This window comes from Lissotriton vulgaris, chromosome 7 (genome assembly GCF_964263255.1).
Source record: "Lissotriton vulgaris chromosome 7, aLisVul1.2, whole genome shotgun sequence".
In the NCBI taxonomy this organism is placed as follows: Eukaryota; Metazoa; Chordata; class Amphibia; order Caudata; family Salamandridae; genus Lissotriton; species Lissotriton vulgaris.
This window is the reverse complement of record NC_141695.1, coordinates 1,538,670,931-1,538,688,442: the sequence shown is the minus strand read 5'-3', so window position 1 is coordinate 1,538,688,442 and position 17,512 is coordinate 1,538,670,931. Positions and strand designations below refer to the sequence as shown.

General features: G+C 45.8%; 1 protein-coding gene across 1 annotated transcript in view; it reads left to right on the top strand.

Moving 5' to 3' along the window:
- LOC147705954 (BPI fold-containing family C protein-like) overlaps nt 1-17,512 on the top strand; it is a 60,981-nt gene that overhangs the window by 2,279 nt on the left and 41,190 nt on the right. Inside the window, exons 2-3 of the mRNA XM_086932420.1 lie at nt 6,202-6,331; nt 17,281-17,389. Coding sequence (XP_086788546.1) covers nt 6,226-6,331; nt 17,281-17,389 — 215 coding nt within the window. The 5' untranslated portion in view covers nt 6,202-6,225. The remainder of the gene's footprint in view (nt 1-6,201; nt 6,332-17,280; nt 17,390-17,512) is intronic.

Sequence of the window (17,512 nt, the reverse complement as noted above, 5' to 3'; positions counted from 1 at the left end):
CAAAGCAAGTCAAGCCTACATCAATCAATGTGCATAGCCCTGAATCAAGCAAAGGTACCCAAATTATTGTTTAATAAGCCAGGTTTTCAGCTGCTACCTAAAGTTCATCAAATTGGATCCTTGATGGAAAACCAGATGGAGCCTAATCCATGTTTTTCTGCTGGCATTGAAAAGTCAAGATTACCATAAGTGGCAGTGCAAGTCCCAAATACATGGATTAAGGCAAGCTAGGAGGGATCCCTGGTTGAGAGGATTTAAACTTTGCTTCCATGAACTCTGGAGTTTTACCATAGAAAGCTCTGTGATCACTGTGGTTTGAATAGTATTCTTTGGTAAAGATAGAACAAATGGCAAAATGCCCAGTTTATGTGTGAGGAGGTCACAGAGGAAGAGACCATAAATCAAGGTTGCAACTGCATTTTGAGGAAACTGGTGGCTGTGTAGAGATTTTTCTGGTACGGCTACAAGGATTGCATTACCATAGTCTGGGATAGGATGATGGCACAGAATACTGGCTTCTACAGGAGAGTGACAACGAAGGGAAGGATGTATTTGAACGGATTGATGTGGAGGAAACAACTTTGGTCACCTGCGTGGCCTAAGAAAGAGAGCTGTTGTTAAAGCTAAACAGAAAATGTGTGCTAACCAGCTTTGTAATCATTTGATGCCTTTGTGTGAAATACTAAAACTCATAGCCCTAAGATTGTGATGGACTTCCTGCAAAAGGATAGGCAGTACATGGGAGTAATTGCTTAAACAGATGCATGGATTCTGGATGGATCCTGCATGAGTGGCTTGGACCCATAGGTTAATCTCCAGATCCTGTGAAAATAGTTTGATTTTCGTAACTATCTCTGGCTTATCACTCAGATTCATCAGTATGAGATTTGAGACAGTGCAATATTGTTTCAATACTCTGCTAAAGATCATCCACCTCCCAATATAAATGCTCAGATAAAGCTATTACTGTAAATTGTATTGTTCTAGGGAATATACTTAGTTTAACACCTCCAGAAGTTGTCCATCATACCTGAATAAAGTATAAAAGGTATATATTGGACTTGGCCCTCTCTGCAGGGTCACCCCCAAACGTTTTGCCCCAACCCTCCTATTTTTGCTGAATTCATATTTGTTGACCTTAGGACTTGTGCACTTTACCACTACTTACCAGTAATAAAGTACTTGTGCTCACTATGAAAAACATGGCGAATTTGCCTTACACCTTATTGGCTTATTTAATTTACTTATAAGTCCATTGTACAGTGTTATATCACATACGCAGGGCCTATACATCAAATGCTATAAGTGGGTCTGCAAAAAAGCACAGATGTTGGACTGAATGCTGAACAAATCAAACATTCACCCTCAGTCACAGATCTGGGTTAAATCAATTGGTTTTTTGCTCGCTATGCCATTCCAGTTTGGACACAGCCATATGCAGATCAATATTGGCCCTGCTTCTAATGGGAAACAGTCCAGCCCAAACTACCAATCCAGGTTCTCTCTGGACCAGAAAAAAGCGCCCTTGGACTGGTTTAGGTGTATCTTACCTTGTACCTTGCCTTGCCAGGCTAGCTTAAATGTGGTGGTATAAAGAGCATGGGCCCCATATCTGGACATACTCTTCTCTTTAGACCAATGAAAAATGAACAGATGATGGACGAAATTCTTAACAACTCAAACATACATCCCAGGTCACAGATCTGGGTTAAACCCATTGTTTTTCACTTGTAATGAGGGCCCAAGTCTAGAAAGTGGACAGGAAGCTGGAAGCTGAAAGTCTCACACATCTCAGCTCACCGTGTCCGTCCATCACAATAAAAATAACAAAGTTTAGATGCTTGGTTGTGAAATATCAAATAATACAAATTAAAAAACTGTGGCCGACCTGCTGCAACTTCAAACTTTACACCAGTTTCAAACCCATGATCTATTATCAAAATTGCGTAGGATATGGTAACAGATCAGCTTTTTAGAAGAACCAATGTTCTACATCTCAGCCAAATCAGCTTCTAGATTAGGGAGTGGTACACAGACAGCAAAAGCTGATATTAAAGACGTTCTGCTCTCTTGCCTTAATATCCAACCTGAACTTTTAATTCTACTTGATCTCTCTGTTGCAAAAGGTACTGGTGCTTATTAAATGCTTTTAGAGTGACAGGAAAACTGAGGTAGGAGCCCTAGAAAGGCCCTTTAGGCCCAATCATTCAAATCAATCTGCAGGAAGAAACTGAGAATTTGCTCTGTATTCATGAAAATAACACGTTCCATACTGAGTCACACAGGGAATGAATCAGTTACAAAAGTGCACTGATGATACTTAACTCCATTTCTGTCTGGATTGTCATTAACATCATCACAAACATTTCGAACTTCCTAAAATACATATATACATGTGTTGGAAATTGCCCTTTATGCAGGGCTACCCCCAGACATTTGGCCTTCCTCCTCTCCTTTTTCTCTGCATTAGTTTCTGTTGGCCTTAGGACTCTGGGCACCTTGCCACCACTTGCCAGTGCTGAAATGCATGTGCTCTCTTTTGAAAACATAGTAACATTGGCTTATCCATAACTGGCATATTTAATGTACGTATAAGTCCCTAGTAACGTGCACTTCATGTACCCTGGGCCTGTAAAGTAAATGCTACAAGTGGATCTACATCACTAATTGTACTGCCCACTAAAGTAGCCCCTTAAATGTATACCAGGTCCACCATTGCAGCCTCAATTCAGTGTCAACCTGCTTGTTGGACTTGGCACTATAACGCCCTTTGCCAAGAGTTACGCTTCACTTTTATTGCACATATGTCCCCTCTAAGGTAGGCTCTAGGTAGCCCACAGAGTAGGGTGCATTCTAATTAAAAGGTTGGCCATGTACTTTTAAGTTTGACATGTCCTTGTAATGACAAACTCACTACTTTGAAGCCTACCTGTCCCATAGGATAACATTGGGTTGCCTTATTATATTTACAAAGTACTTAATTTTGAATGAGAACATGAGTCATTTCATGTTTGGAATCTAAGAAATAGTAATTAAAAAATCTCTTAAATTGTAAAGTAGAACTTTAAATTTCAATTTTGAAAATGGCACTTTTAAAAAAGTTGGCATTTTCATGCCCTTACTATTTGCTGCCTGCATCCTATCCTAGGTAACATGATTCGGTGTAGCTGGAAGTTGGACCTTGTGTATTCCTCCTAGACATCCACAAAATAGAGGTATTAGGTGTGCCTGAATGGGATATCAAGTGGCAGGATGTGGGAGCAGAGCAGGGCACTGTCCCACTTGCAACTGAATAGACTTTACCCTGCCTTCACACAAAGTCCTTGTCACCACTGCATTGGTACAGGGGAGTCAGGAAACTTCAAGCACTTCGAAGGGAATTCTCTGGAAACCTTTACTACTTTAAAGAAGACACGAGGTTTAAAAAAGGGACCTTCAGACGTACTGTTCAGTATGTTTTCTGGACCTGCGGAAGGTATCTCAGAGAAATGTCCACTGCTGCGACCTGCTGTGTACTTCACAAGACTGTTTTGCTGCACCTAGAAGTACTGTTGTGCAAGCTGCAGCCTGCCTTGAACCCCCAGAGGCATGCTATACTGCTTAAGCCTTGCTTTCTCAATTGAGTCCAGGATTACCAGAGTTACTTCAAGGCTAGTTGGCTAGCCTCCAGGGCAGAGCCTCAGGGACAGAAAAGGCTTCAACTATCTTGAACCCACACCTGAATCCAGCCTGAGTGAGTCCTAAATGACCAATTGGGTACCCCTCCAGTCCTCGACCCAGGTTCGTGGCGTGAAAAGTGCTCACAAAACCAAAATCCACAACAGGGGACTTAAACAATGTTTGACTAAAACTTGCTCTGAAAACAGAAAGAAGACTGGGACAATCTGCTCATCTATCTGCCTAAGATGCATCGCCAGTCGGACCTGACTTCGCGGCTGCTACCCCTACTTTTTCTCCTAAGGGGTAAAGGGGTATCTAGACTCTTGGAACTCTCGTCAGCTACAATCGCTTCCCTCATCCTGCTGGAGTTTTTTTGACTTCCAAAAAAGGAGAATACATCAGAACTTAGAAATTTCAGAGGGACTTTGTCCAGCGGCTCCCTGATGACGACGCACCCACCGGCAGCTTTGCCAATTGAACTTTACCTTTTCTGAACATTTTCTTCAAAAGTTTGTATGTCAAAGGTAGGTCCAAGGTTAGCACCAACTGGACCCAATCCACATCTCATATCCGGCTCACACTCCATCATGGTCGGCCATATTTTTTGACTTTGACCCGGTCTCGTGCCACTTAATGTCCATAGTTGGTGCTTTGATCATTTAGGTGCTATTTTTGACATTAAAATGTATAACTCTGGTTCAAATGATTGGATTTTTTTTGTTTTGGTGTCAAATTATTTGTTAAAATTCGCTCTAATTTTCTAAAGTGGTGTGGGATTTTCTTATGTTGTGTTTCTCATGTTATTGCTGTTTCTGTGCTGCATACATGCTTTAAAGCCTGACTGCTTTTTGTGCCAAGCTACCAAGGTCTAAGCACAAGTTAATTTAGTGACATTGTGGTTCACCCTGACAGGGACCATGCCTTGAACAGGGGTCACCCCCATTCAACCAACAACCCAGTTTCTCACAGTGTATATACGTGGGTTCTCCTAATGATAACTGTTGTGAGATAAAGTTTTCATGACTACAGGACTTTTTGCATGTCAGATGGTTGATTGTGCTGACAATTTGAGTTACTTACTGATGCATGAAACACCACATCAAAGGACTTGCAACTGAAAATGATGTGGCCTGAATAGAAACTGCAGCACTGACTGTCTTGCCTTCTGCAGAATTTATACTATAAAACCAGTTACTGGCAGTTGATAACAGTTTGTGAGGTCTCCTTTAAGGTTTTATCCAATCTATAACACCATTAGGAAGGCAGTGTAAATGGAAATCATTTGATTAGACCACTGACAGTGTGTACAGTGTGTGAATCTTTATGAATTTTGAGTGCTAGGCAAATTTGGACGCATTTTAATAAATAGTACTATTCTCTTAGTTTATGATCTTTAGATTTCGTACTGATTTGATAATAGTACTATCTAAGGGGCATATTATCAAGGGATTTATCTCAGCTTTTTTGGCCTTAAAAGCCAAGAAAGCAGAGATAAAATTATCTACTTATCAGCAACAGGGTGCTAACACGCAAATTTGCATGTTAGCACCCTTTTTCTCTACGCTTCCCCTTGCATCTCTAATGAAATGCAAAGGGGGCGTTCCAGAGAAAAATAATAGGAGAAATGTTAAGCGACATTTCTCCTATCATCAAGGATTTCGCTAACCCTGTTAGTGATAAAAAAAGCAGTGCTAACCGCGGTTAGCACTGCCTTTTTTACACCTGGTATTTTCTTGACTTAGCCATGATATCCTATGGAAGGTGAATATCATGGCTACGTTTGTGAGCCCCTATCATCAAGCTAACGCCAAACTTCGAGAGATTATCGTTGGTTTTCCAGCGATAATCTCTCAGTTGGCAGTTAGCACGAGGATTTTTATCACTACTGAGATAAACCTTGCTAATAGCAAGTTATCTCTGCGATAATTTCCGGCGATGCTTAGCGTTAAAAAATTCGTTGCTAAGCATCGTTAGCGGTAAATATCGCTAAACGTTAGTAATATGCCCCTAAATTGTTTACCTAAACCAATTGCAAAATATTCATGGCATGAAAAGACCGTAAAAATGGAAGAACAAGATTAGGGAGTTTTATAGTAAACCATTAAAGCAGAAGCACAAAACACCCTTGCATGTGATACATTTTAATTTCATAGTGTGTGGTGCAATATATGCAAATACAACCTTCAACAAATAAAATATAAGCCCTGACGTAATGGAACGTATATTCCCAGGTCACTCGACTTTCCTCTGATGGCTGCCCTCCTACCATGAGCATGTTGTACTCTCTAAACTCTAAACTCTTTAAACTAAACTTTTTGTCATGTGGTTATTTGTTGGATGCTCACCTGTATGAAAGTCACTGGTCTGGTCCCCTGGCCTAAGAACATTGCTTGTTGAAGTAGCAACTACCACTTGCATTCAGGTCACTGACCTGCCACGTTTTGTGATAAAAAGGGAGGATATGGCTTTTCATGTGCACTGACTCAATGATCACAAGTCTGGTTTACATTATCTGTTTATCCCTTTTCCCCATTTTTGCAGGAAAATTAAAGAGTAGCGTTAAGGATGCTGCCCGAAATATACTTTGCGCTACTGTTATGTCAAGCTGCATGGTCCATGGAAAATAACCCAGCTCTGAAGGTTCAATTCTCCAAAAAAGGAATCAACTATGGTAAGTCCTGCTGGAGCAATAGTCTGGTTAATGGAGGCAAAATCCATTAGAAAACTGTGCACTCTCAGTGGTTGTTTCTGATAAGCAGTGGCCAGGAGAGGTGAATTTGTGCCATATTGTTGTTCATGTTAAACTCAATCTATGTCAATGAGTTTCATTCAGATTCATTGTATGCACGTGTAATGTATGTTGATATCCAAAAAATCTTGCATAGCTCTGCCTAGTCCAGACATAGCCTGGCCATTAATGTCCTAGATATTGCCAAGCACCAGGGAAGCTATTGCTGGGAGAACCAAATGAGAGGGCTGACTAAGGCGTTCTTCCTAAGGCACAACATTCTGAAAACCAGTAACAGCTAAACCTGATCTCTCATATCATATCCCAAAAATTAGACATATTTTTGTATCCTCCTTAGGGCCTGGCTTTAGCTTTACTGGCTTATCTGGTCTAGGGGCAGATTGAATGTGGAACAAGCCAAACATCTGTAGTATTTTTATAGTCTTTTAAAATCCTTGTACAAATCTGCATGCAGCACAACATTAATTTGCTAAGATAGATCACATGCTTCATACAATCACATTTCCATTGCCCAAATTTGTCTGATATTAAAACAGATAAGAATATAAATTGATGTTTTTTGGTGTGGGGTTACAATGTGATCTGCAAGGAACTAAGCTCAGATTGTTTTACCAGATATTGGTCATTTTCCTGTACTTAATGTTCGTTCATTGCCTTTGTGAATGAACTCTGTAGTCTAGCGCCAACATGCTTGGGAAACAGAGCGCTTTATAAGTTCATGTAAAATAACTACTTGCCATTTAAGAAATATTCAAATAAATCATGAACAAGATGTGGGGGCATATCATCAAGGACTGGTGATAATAATCGCTAAGCTCACTTAGCGCTAGGATCATTATCGCCGGGTAACGTGGAATTTTATTCGCAACGCTTATCTCAAAAGCGATATCAATCAATCAATCAATCATAGACATTTATAGAGCGCACTACTTACCCGGAGGGTCTCAAGGCGCTTGGGGGGGGGGGGTGTGCTGCTACTGCTCGAAGAGCCAGGTCTTGAGCTTCTTCCTGAAGGAGAGGTGGTCTTGGGTCAGGCGCAGGTCGGTCGGGAGGGAGTTCCAGGTCTTGGCGGCCAGGTAGGAGAAGGACCTTCCTCCTGTTGTCGTTCTTCGGATGCGGGGGACGGCGGCGAGGGCGTGACTGGCTGATCGGAGATGGCGTTTGGGAGCGTAGAAGTTGATGCGGTTGTTGAGGTAGCTCGGGCCTTGATCGTGTAGGGCTTTGTGTGCGTGGGTGAGGAGACGGAAGGTGATTCGTTTGTTGACGGGGAGCCAATGCAGGTCTCTCAGATGTCCGGAGATGTGGCTGTGTCGTGGGATGTCGAGAATGAGTCTGGCTGAGGCGTTCTGGATCCGCTGGAGTCTCTTCTGGAGCTTGGCGGTGGTTCCGGCGTAGAGGGCGTTGCCGTAGTCCAGTCGGCTGGTGACGAGGGCCTGGGTGACCGTCTTCCTGGTCTCGGTGGGGATCCACCGAAAGATCTTCCGTAGCATGCGCAGGATGTTGAAGCATGACGAGGAGACGGCGTTGACTTGTCTGGTCATGGTGAGGGAGGAGTCCAAGATGAAGCCCAGGTTGCGTGGGTGGTCTGTCGGTTTGGGTGCGGTGCCCAGGGCGGGGGGCCACCAGGAGTCGTCCCAGGCGGAGGGCGAGGAACCCAGGATGAGGACTTCCGTCTTGTCTGAGTTCAGTTTCAGGCGGCTGGTCGTCATCCACTCGGCTACGTCTTTCATCCCTTCGTGAAGGTTGGCTAGGCGGCGGCGGGGTCGTTGGTCAGGGAGAGGATCAGCTGGGTGTCGTCAGCGTAGGAGATGATGTTGAGGTTGTGTTGGCATGCGATGGCCGCGAGGGGGCTCATGTAGACGTTGAAGAGGGTGGGGCTCAGCGAGGATCCTTGAGGGACGCCGCAGATGACTTCGGTGGCCTCTGACTTGTACGGTGGTAGACAGACTCTCTGTGTTCTTCCGTCGAGGAAGGAGATGATCCATTCCAGAGCATTCTCCTGGATTCCGACGTTGCTGAGGCGCTGCACTAGGGTGCGGTGGCAGACAGTGTCGAATGCCGCGGAATGGTCTAGGAGGATGAGGGCCGCTGTTTCTCCGTTGTCCATCAGGGCTCGGATGTCATCGGTGGCAGCGATGAGGGCGGTCTCGGTGCTGTGGTTGGCTCGGAAGCCAGACTGTGAGGGGTCGAGGGATCCATTCGTCTCGAGGAAGGCGGCCAGCTGTTTGTTGACGGTCTTCTTGATGACTTTGGCTGGGAACGGGAGGAGCGAGATGGGGCGGTAATTCTTGAGTTCGGTGGGGTCCGCTGTAGGTTTCTTTAGTAGGGCGCTGAGTTCGGCGTGCTTCCAGCTCTCCGGGAAGGTGGCGGTGTCGAAGGAGGTGTTGATGATGTCCCGCAGGTGGGGTGCGATGACAGCATCGGCCTTGTTGAAGACGTGGTAAGGGCAGGGGTCGGTCAGAGATCCGGAGTGGATGGAGTTCATCATGCGGACGGTGTCTTCGGTGCTGATCGGAGTCCAGGCGCGGATGGTGGTGGTGGGGGGCGGTGGTTCGGTCGTGGCGTGCGTCGGTTGAGTGCTGAAGCTGTTGTGTATGTCCGCGATCTTGTTGTGGAAGTAGGAGGCGAGGGAATTGCAGAGGTCTTGCGATGGGGTGATGTCGTTGTTTCCGGCGTTGGGGTTGGAGAGCTCTTTCACGATGTTGAAGAGTTCCTTGCTGTTGTGTGCGTTGTTGTCCAGTCGGTCCTTGAAAGCAGTTTTCTTGGTGGCGCGGATCAGTTGGTGGTGTTTCCGGGTGGCAAGCTTGAGGGTGGTCATGTTGTCCGGTGTTGGTTCCCTTCTCCAGGCTTTCTCGAGGGCTCGGCAGTTCTTCTTGGAGCTCTTGAGTTCGTCGGTGAACCATGGGGCCTTCTTGCTGCCGGGTCTGCTGGGCGGGGTGCTTAGTGGGGCGAGTTCGTCCGCGCAGTTGCTGATCCACTTCGTGAGGTTGTCGGCGGCCTGGCTGGGGTTCGCTGAGCTGGCGGGAGGGTGCTGGCTCAGGGAAGCGGCGAGCTGGTCGGCTGTGATCTTGTTCCAGCTTCTTCGAGCAACCTGTTGCTGGTGGTGGTGGATCGTCGTTTTTCTGAAGGTGAAGTGGACGCAGCTGTGGTCCGTCCAGTGGAGTCCCGTGGCGTGGCTGAAGGCTATGTCTTTGCTGGATGAGAAGACGGCGTTGAGTGTGTGTCCGGCGAGGTGGGTGGGGGTGGACACCAGCTGCTTGAGTCCGAGGTTGGCGAGGTTGTCGAGCAGGGTGATGGTGTTGCGGTCGTTGTTGTTCTCCAGGTGGAAGTTGAGGTCCTTCAGGAGGATGTAGTCAGCGGAGGGGAGGGCATGCGGGGTGACGAAGTTGGCGATGTCCTCGCTGAATTGTGTGCGTGGTCCCGGGGGTCGGTAGATCAGGGTGCCTCTGAGGGTGGTGTTCGGGTCGGTGCGGATCTGGAAGTGCAGGTGTTCGGCGGTTGTCAGGGTGTCGTCGGTGTTGGTCGTGATGTGGATGGTGTCCCTGTGGATGATGGCAATGCCTCCTCCGGGTCTCTTCGGGTGATCTTGTATCCCTCTGGGATGGCGATGGTGATGTCGGGTGCTGAGGAGTCGTTCATCCAGGTTTCCGTGAGGAAGGCAACGTCAGGAGCTGTGGTGTCGAGGAGGTTCCAGAGTTCGATGGCGTGTCTGTGGACGGAGCGGGTGTTGAGCAGGATGCACTTGAGGTGGTTGCTGCTGGTGTTCGGCTTGGCGGGTGCTGGTGCGAGGCAGGTCCGGATGCAGGTGAACTTGCAGACGTGGCAGCTGAAGGGTCCGTGGGTGCGCTTCGGAGTGGCTCGGTAGCATCAGGGATCCCGCCGGTGTTGAGTGCGATGAGTTCGGTGGCGTCGTAGGACAGTCGGGTCGTCTTCCGTCGGTGGGGGTCAGGGGTCCTGGCACTGGGCGCGGTCCAGGCGCGGACGGGCGCAGACGGGCTTACCTTTGGCGCGCCTTCGGCGCACAATCGGCGCGCCCGCTGCGCGTGACGGCTGCGCGTTCGCACGGTCGCCATATATGGCGGAGTGCGAGGGAGGGCGGAGCAGCTGGGAGGCGGGAGCGGGGAGGGTACAGAAAGAAAAAGGGGGCGTGGTTAGCAGCGGTGGCGGGAGGCGGGGAGCGGGTAGGGAGGAGACCGGGGGGAGCGAGAAACAGGCGAAAAAAACAAAATCACAATACAATACAAATGAGCAAAATAGCTCAACAAGCAGTGGGGGGCACAGCAAGAGAACGAGGTACAGGAGCCTGCAGGTCAGGCGAGCACAGCGCTACAACGTAGGAGACCACGCCGTTCGGTGGCAGGGGGCGTGGTCACACGGCGGCAGCCGGGGCAGCGAGGCAGGCAGGCGGGAGGCACACGCAGCAGCTGGTGGCCGTGCGGCGCGGGGGGTGTCCTAAAATTCCAAGCGCTAACTGCCAAATGTGAGATTATCGCTGGAAATCCAGCGATAATCCCACAAAGTTTGGAGTTAGCTTGATGATAGGGCGAGGCATACTTAGCCATGATATCCACCTTACATAGGATATCATGGCTAAGTCAGTCTCGAAACAGGCGTAATGAAAGTAGCGATAACAGAGGTTACTTTGCTTGTCGCTCTGCAGGTTAGCGTGCCCCTTGTTAATTGGAGAAATGTCGCTTAGCGATATTTCTCCAGTAATGCCAGGGCAGGAACGCCCACTTTGCATCTCATTAGAGATGCAAAGCTGGGCGTTCAGCCAACAGGCGCTGATGCAAGGTTTCACGCAACAGCATGACCTTGCTGATTAGGCGATTAAATTATCGCCGCTTTTCGTATGAAAATGGACGCAAAAGTGGCTATAATTTTATATCGCCTCGTTGATGATATGCCACGTGGTCTTTCATCTTACCTTCAATGCAGGTGCAGAAGGCGTTTGAGTTAGGTGGAGGGAGTCACGTGATGTCAGGTGCATGAATTGCATGAACACTCTCCTGTCTCTGCAGGGCTTGTCTGTTCTAGGTGTAAAAAGGTATGAATGAGGAGCAACGAACAAAATAAAATGCTAATAGCTCACTGTTATAAAAGTGGTATTCCTGTTGGGGTTCGAGTTTGTCATAGAAACACTCCATGGCAAGATTTGTTGTCTTGAAACACTGAAACCCTCCTTGGAGAACTTTTTAAGTTCATGATCATCCAAATGATATTCATTTAGTGTGATAGGGCCCGATTCATAGAATGAACTTAAGACTCAATGTTAAACTTACTACTATTTTGGTATTCACAGAATGCACTTACTCCTTTTGGCATTCACAGAATGAACTTACTACTTTTGGTATTCACAGAAGTTATGATTTTGTCTAAAATCTGTATTAAAACTGTCTTAAGTTTGTCTTAAGACAAATTTAAGACAAAATCCTAACTTCTGTGAATACCAAAAGAAGTAAGTTCATTCTGTGAATGCCAAAAATAGTAAGTGCATTTTGTGAATACCAAAATAGTAGTAAGTTTAGGATTGAGTCTTAAGTTCATTCTGTGAATCGGGCCCATAGTTTCTTAGCTCGCCGTGGGTTTTTGCCCAGGTGTTCCCGTGGCTCAAAAATGTTGGCTTGGGGAGTCTTGAGAGAACTAATGAGGGCACCGGTTGTTATTACCCTCCTTAACGGAGCTCAACTTACCAGCCTTAGAAGGATGAGCATTTGACTGGTGCCTGCCGGAATTTAAACCCATAACGAGGCAGTTGTTTTACATTTAAATATGTTTTATTAGGACATATAATTGCAATAAAAAATATTACTAGCAAAAATGTAATATTTAAAAATATGCAATATTTGTAAGTAATTTAAAAAAAAAATTATTTGTGTTTTGAAAACTTACGTGTCATAAACAATATCAACTGTAAATACATTAAATGTAATAGTTGACGGAAAATTCAATAAAGCATAAAGAAACGTGAGTAGATTAAAAAGATGAAGAAAGGAAAAGTGAAAAAATACATTTGTTTATATAGTAGAAATAAACAATAAGGAAGTAGTCACAAGATAATAATATGGTATAATCAGTAATGACCAGCTATTGGTGAGAAAAAAGAAAACTGTACTGGAAGTATAACAAATTGTTATAATAAAATTATTATGGAAACAATACATAAAATCATTATAGCATGCAGGTTTTAGTACATCTTTGGCAAATACATCCTTTTTTTTCACTATGGAGACCAAGGTCCTCATTTAAAAACTTTGGGTGCAGGGAAGGGCAGCAATTCACTTTGCTGCATTGCCCTAGGTCAAAAGGAAAGTACAGGAATGGGCCGTATTTATGATATACGGCATATTCATGTCCTTTCAGCCAGCGCTCAATTTGTTGCCTAGCACCAACGCAGATAACCTTGCACCATAATGCAAGGGCATCAGCGTTGTTGGCAGGATTATTTTTGTGCAGGATGGGGCACCTTCATGCAGTTGTATGATGGAACCATGCTTTCGGCTACTATGCATGCGTTTACAATGCAGTGGTTATTACAACGCGGGTACTTTTACCACGCATTACCTTAACCCGACTGTATGTTACAATGATTATGCCTTCACTACGCATGCCTTTACAAGGAATTTTGTTGTTACTGCATAAATGGTAAAAGCATATGCATAGTAAATGTTTTTTCCTCAAAAACAAAAACACCTCTCTACCAGACCTGAGCCCTAAAACTGGCCACTGGCACTACCTCAATGGCCACCACCCCTAATAGAAAAAAACACTCCAACCCTGAGCCCTAAACCTAGACCCCGGCGCGGCCCGCTTTACATTGCCCTCCCTAAACCCAATCCCACACCTGGCCGGCATCCACAACCCTACTCCTGATCCCAATCATATCCCCGAGTCCTCAAACCGCCCCCTTGTGCAACCCCCGCCCCACAGCGCCCAGCCCTTTAAAAAACCCACCCCCAGCCCTGAGCATTTAATTCCTGAGCCCTAAAACCTACTCCCAATCCCAATCCAGGCAGAGTCCCAAAACACTCTTGTGTGCATTACCCATGTCTATGGCAGGAAAAGGGGGGACAAGGCCATATGATGTCTATCCTGTCACCGGTTTCTTCCAGGTGCAGTAGGTATTCGGCTTTCGTCACAGCTGAATGAGGTAAAGACGATGATTACCTTTAACATGCATGTGCCTTTATCGCCTATACCACGCCTACGCCTTTACCGTTCATACGTTTACAATGTAATTCATTGTAAAGGCATGAGTGATAAAGGCATAATCGCTGTAAATTCACGTGTGGTAAAGGCTATGCACGGTGACAGTAGTCGCGTTGTAAGCGCTGCATTGTAAATGTATCGCTTAGTGACAGCTGATTTGTAATGGCTGTTTCCCCCTTCCTACACAAAAACAATCCACAGAGGCGTTTTTCTCATTCTATGTGGTCTGCAGAATGTAGCTGTTGGACTTGGCCTTTTTTGCAGGGTCATCCCTGAACTTTTTGCCTTCCTCCTCTATTTTTCTGACCTGTTGTTGGCTGTTTTATGACTCTGGGTACTTTACCACTGCTGAACAGTGCTAAAGTGCATATACTCTCCCTATTGTAAATTGATGCATTGATTAGTAACTCCATGATTCGCTGGTTTGGTTTACTTGTCAGCCCCTAGTACAGTGCACTGCATGTGCCCAGGGCCTGTAAACCAAATGCTGCTGGTGGGCTTGGAGCACTGGTTGTGCCACCCACAGAAGCAGCCTGTAAAAGTGTGTTTCAGGTCTGCCATTGCAGAGCTTGTGTGCAGTCTGATACTGCCATGTTGACTGGGCACGTACACCCACTTGCCAGTCCATAAATCCTCCCTTTTTTCATATCAGACACCCCTATGGTAGGCCCAAATGCAGGGTGCATTGTAAGTATAAGGTAGGACATGCCCTGGTATGTGTGGCATGTCCTAATAGTGAAGTACAGTATTGAAAGGCTACCTTTTCCCCATAGGCCAGAATGGGCAGTTTGATTATTACATCTTATAATCTAATAAACTTACTCAGGGAACTAGATAGAAATTCGAGTTTAGTATGCCTGAACTCCGAATGATAAAATACATCTTTTAGTGAAGTTGGTTTTAACATTCTGTGTACCACTTTTAGAAAGTAGGTATTTTCTCGTCTAGCCATCCAAGCCTTCCCCTGCTAGGTTGTGTATTACTTGCCTGGAGTTTGAGTGACAGGGGATGGGGGATTCCAGGAGACAGGGTGAGTCAGCCCAGTGGTGAATGGAGAGAACTGCATCTAAATGAAAGGGAGGAATTGCACCTTGTGTTCGTCTGATGTCTCTGCCCTGCACTGTGAAAGGAAAGAAGAAGTCATGTAAACAGAGTGCGCCAGAACTGGTTTGGACTAGGCAAAGTCCCCTCTGCCCTCTGAGGACAAAGGATTTTGGCGTATAAGTATTGGGACCCTGATCCCAAGAATTTAGACCACTTTTGGACAACAACAAGAAACCTTTGCTGAGGAGAGGAACCTGAAGAAACTGAGGAGAGACTATCCCTAAGCTGAAGTGCTGATTGGGGGATTGGCCTACAGTGGTTGCCAAAGAAAGGAGAAAGGAACTTTGTGTGCTTTATTTCAACTTGTGAAGGGTCTCCAAGGGCTTGAGAGAAGAGCTTGCCTCCTGCTGAAGTATCAGGGACAACAGACTTCAACCCCCAGCTCCCCAGAGATCTTTGGGAGTGCCTGCTGCTGTTTTGGCCCTTCTGAGGGACTGCGTGTCGCAAGGAGCTGGAAGCGCGACTCAAGAGGCAGAAGCGTGTCATCGTCGCAGCCGCTATCATCGCATCGTGGATGCTGCCACTGTAGCTGACGCATTGCACCACATCAAGAGAAGTGTGTCGCAACGAGGAAGAAGCGTGTCCCCGTCGCAGCCGCTGCCGTCGCATCACTGAATAAGGAAGTCGCTGATGTAGCTGTCTCATTGCACCGCATCACAAGAAGGAATGAAAACAGTGGTCCGTGACCAGAACCTTCAGGAATAATTTCTAACTATACGTTGTATATATCGTTATAACTAGGTTAGCCAATAACCATGAATAAGCAGAGAACGTTTCATGCATAAATAAGGTGATTATGCATGAAAAGTTCTCCGCTTATTCATGGTTATTGGCTAACCTGGTTGTAACGATATATACAACGTATAGTTAGAAATTATTCCTGAAGGTTCTGTCACGGACCACTGTTTGCATTATCGCATTGCGCCCATGTCCGTCTTGACTTTAAGGGTTACCCCATTATCTATAATGGCATCACACGAAGGGCCTCGCATCCACAGAGAAGCACGCCGCCGTCGGACCTGCTGCTGTCGCATCACTAAACAAGGGTGTCGCCGCTGCAGTTGTCGCATCGAGGGGAAGCGTCTCGCATCGTCAGAAAAGACTGTTGCTGCCAAAGCCGCTGTCGTCGCACCACTGAACAAGGGTGTCACCACTGCAGCTGATGCATTGAACCGAGACTTCTCGCAACATCAGAGAAGCATGCCGCATCAGGAACAATTTGACATCATTATTTCTTTGCTCCCGATCTTTGCCGCATATCCATCTTGCAACACTTTCAATGCCCAGCGTTTCACATCTTAAGGTACATTGACTCAAAGTTTTGCACTTTAAGAACTAAAGAGAAGTAAGCTAAAACTACCATTTTAAGTACAGTTTTGGGGATTTCTGTTGTTTGTGATCCTGTGTTAAATCTATATAAAGAATACTTATTTTTAACATAAAACTTGTGTGGTGTCCATCTGTAGTGTTGTCACTAGATTACTGTATGTGTTCACAAATGCTTTACACACTGCCTCTGAGATAAGCCTGTCTGCTCGTGCAAAGATACCAAGGGGGTGAGCAGGGATTATTTTAGACGTGTACCCCCTTACCCTGAGTAGAGGCAAGGGTCCCTTTTTGTCACAAGTACCTACCTGTGCCAACTAGAGACCCCCAAATCTAACAACATTTCTCCTAGTTGCGCCTTCTCTAGGGAGGTGTATTGTTTTGGTGGTGCCCCGGCTTTAAGTGAATTTGTAAGTCAAGGGCAGTATCAAAATCCATGGGTGTTGCGTTGGAAAACCCCACAACACCCATGGAAAGCTTCCTTGATGCAGAGTAAGACAAGGCAGTGCTTTGCGCTGCCTTACTCTATATCTATGAGGCCAAAGGTGACTTTGTGTCGCCACTAGATATGATTGAGAGGCCTGTGCCACTGGTGTAACTAAACTTGAGGTGGCCCCCCTGCAAGGTTTATAGAGGGTCCCCTCTAGACTCAATTAGGTGTTCTCTGGCCAGAATATTGTGCTGAGGGGGCCCCCTAGAGCTTTCCCCCGCACCGCTAGGGATGCGGGGCCTGTGTTACGCCACTGGCCTGTACCACTGTAGCGTAAAAAATAGTGGTGGTGCAGACCTGTTGTAAATACCTCATATTGCATAACGGCAGGCTTCAAAATTAACATTTATTTGATGAAAGGCCCCAGAAAGCAAAAGATCTATTAACTGATGGGAATGAGGTAAAATTGATGGGGGACAAACCTCTCCCAATGCGGGGAAAGGCTGCTTAAAAACATATCAGATATCATCTACGGAATATTATCACCAAAATCATTATTATTTGTGTCAAAACGATTCTCTAAAATCTAGATGTCGGAGGGCTATTAAAGGGGATATGATTTTAGATGTCAGTGGTGGTCACTTCTCTCAAGGAGGCATGTTGCTTGCATATGCGACTTTTCAGTTCTGAAATTATTTCGTGTTTTCATCTTCCTTCAACGTACACCGAAAAACAGACTGCTCAACCCAATACTTCAATTCCCGCTTAGCTTCTCTTATGTTAATTTTTTCCTCCTCTTCAGGTGCTCAGACGGCCATACACTTCCTGGAGCCAATGTTGACCTCTCTCCCAATTGGAGACATGCATGGGAAGGCAAACCTCAAAGTTGAAGTGGACTATGCAGTCACTGAGTGAGTAGGAATGTCTTTGGCCTAAACTGACAACACACACTCTCTCTCCATCTATCTCTCTCTCTCTCTCTCTCTCTCTCTATATATATATATATATATATATATATATATATATATATATAT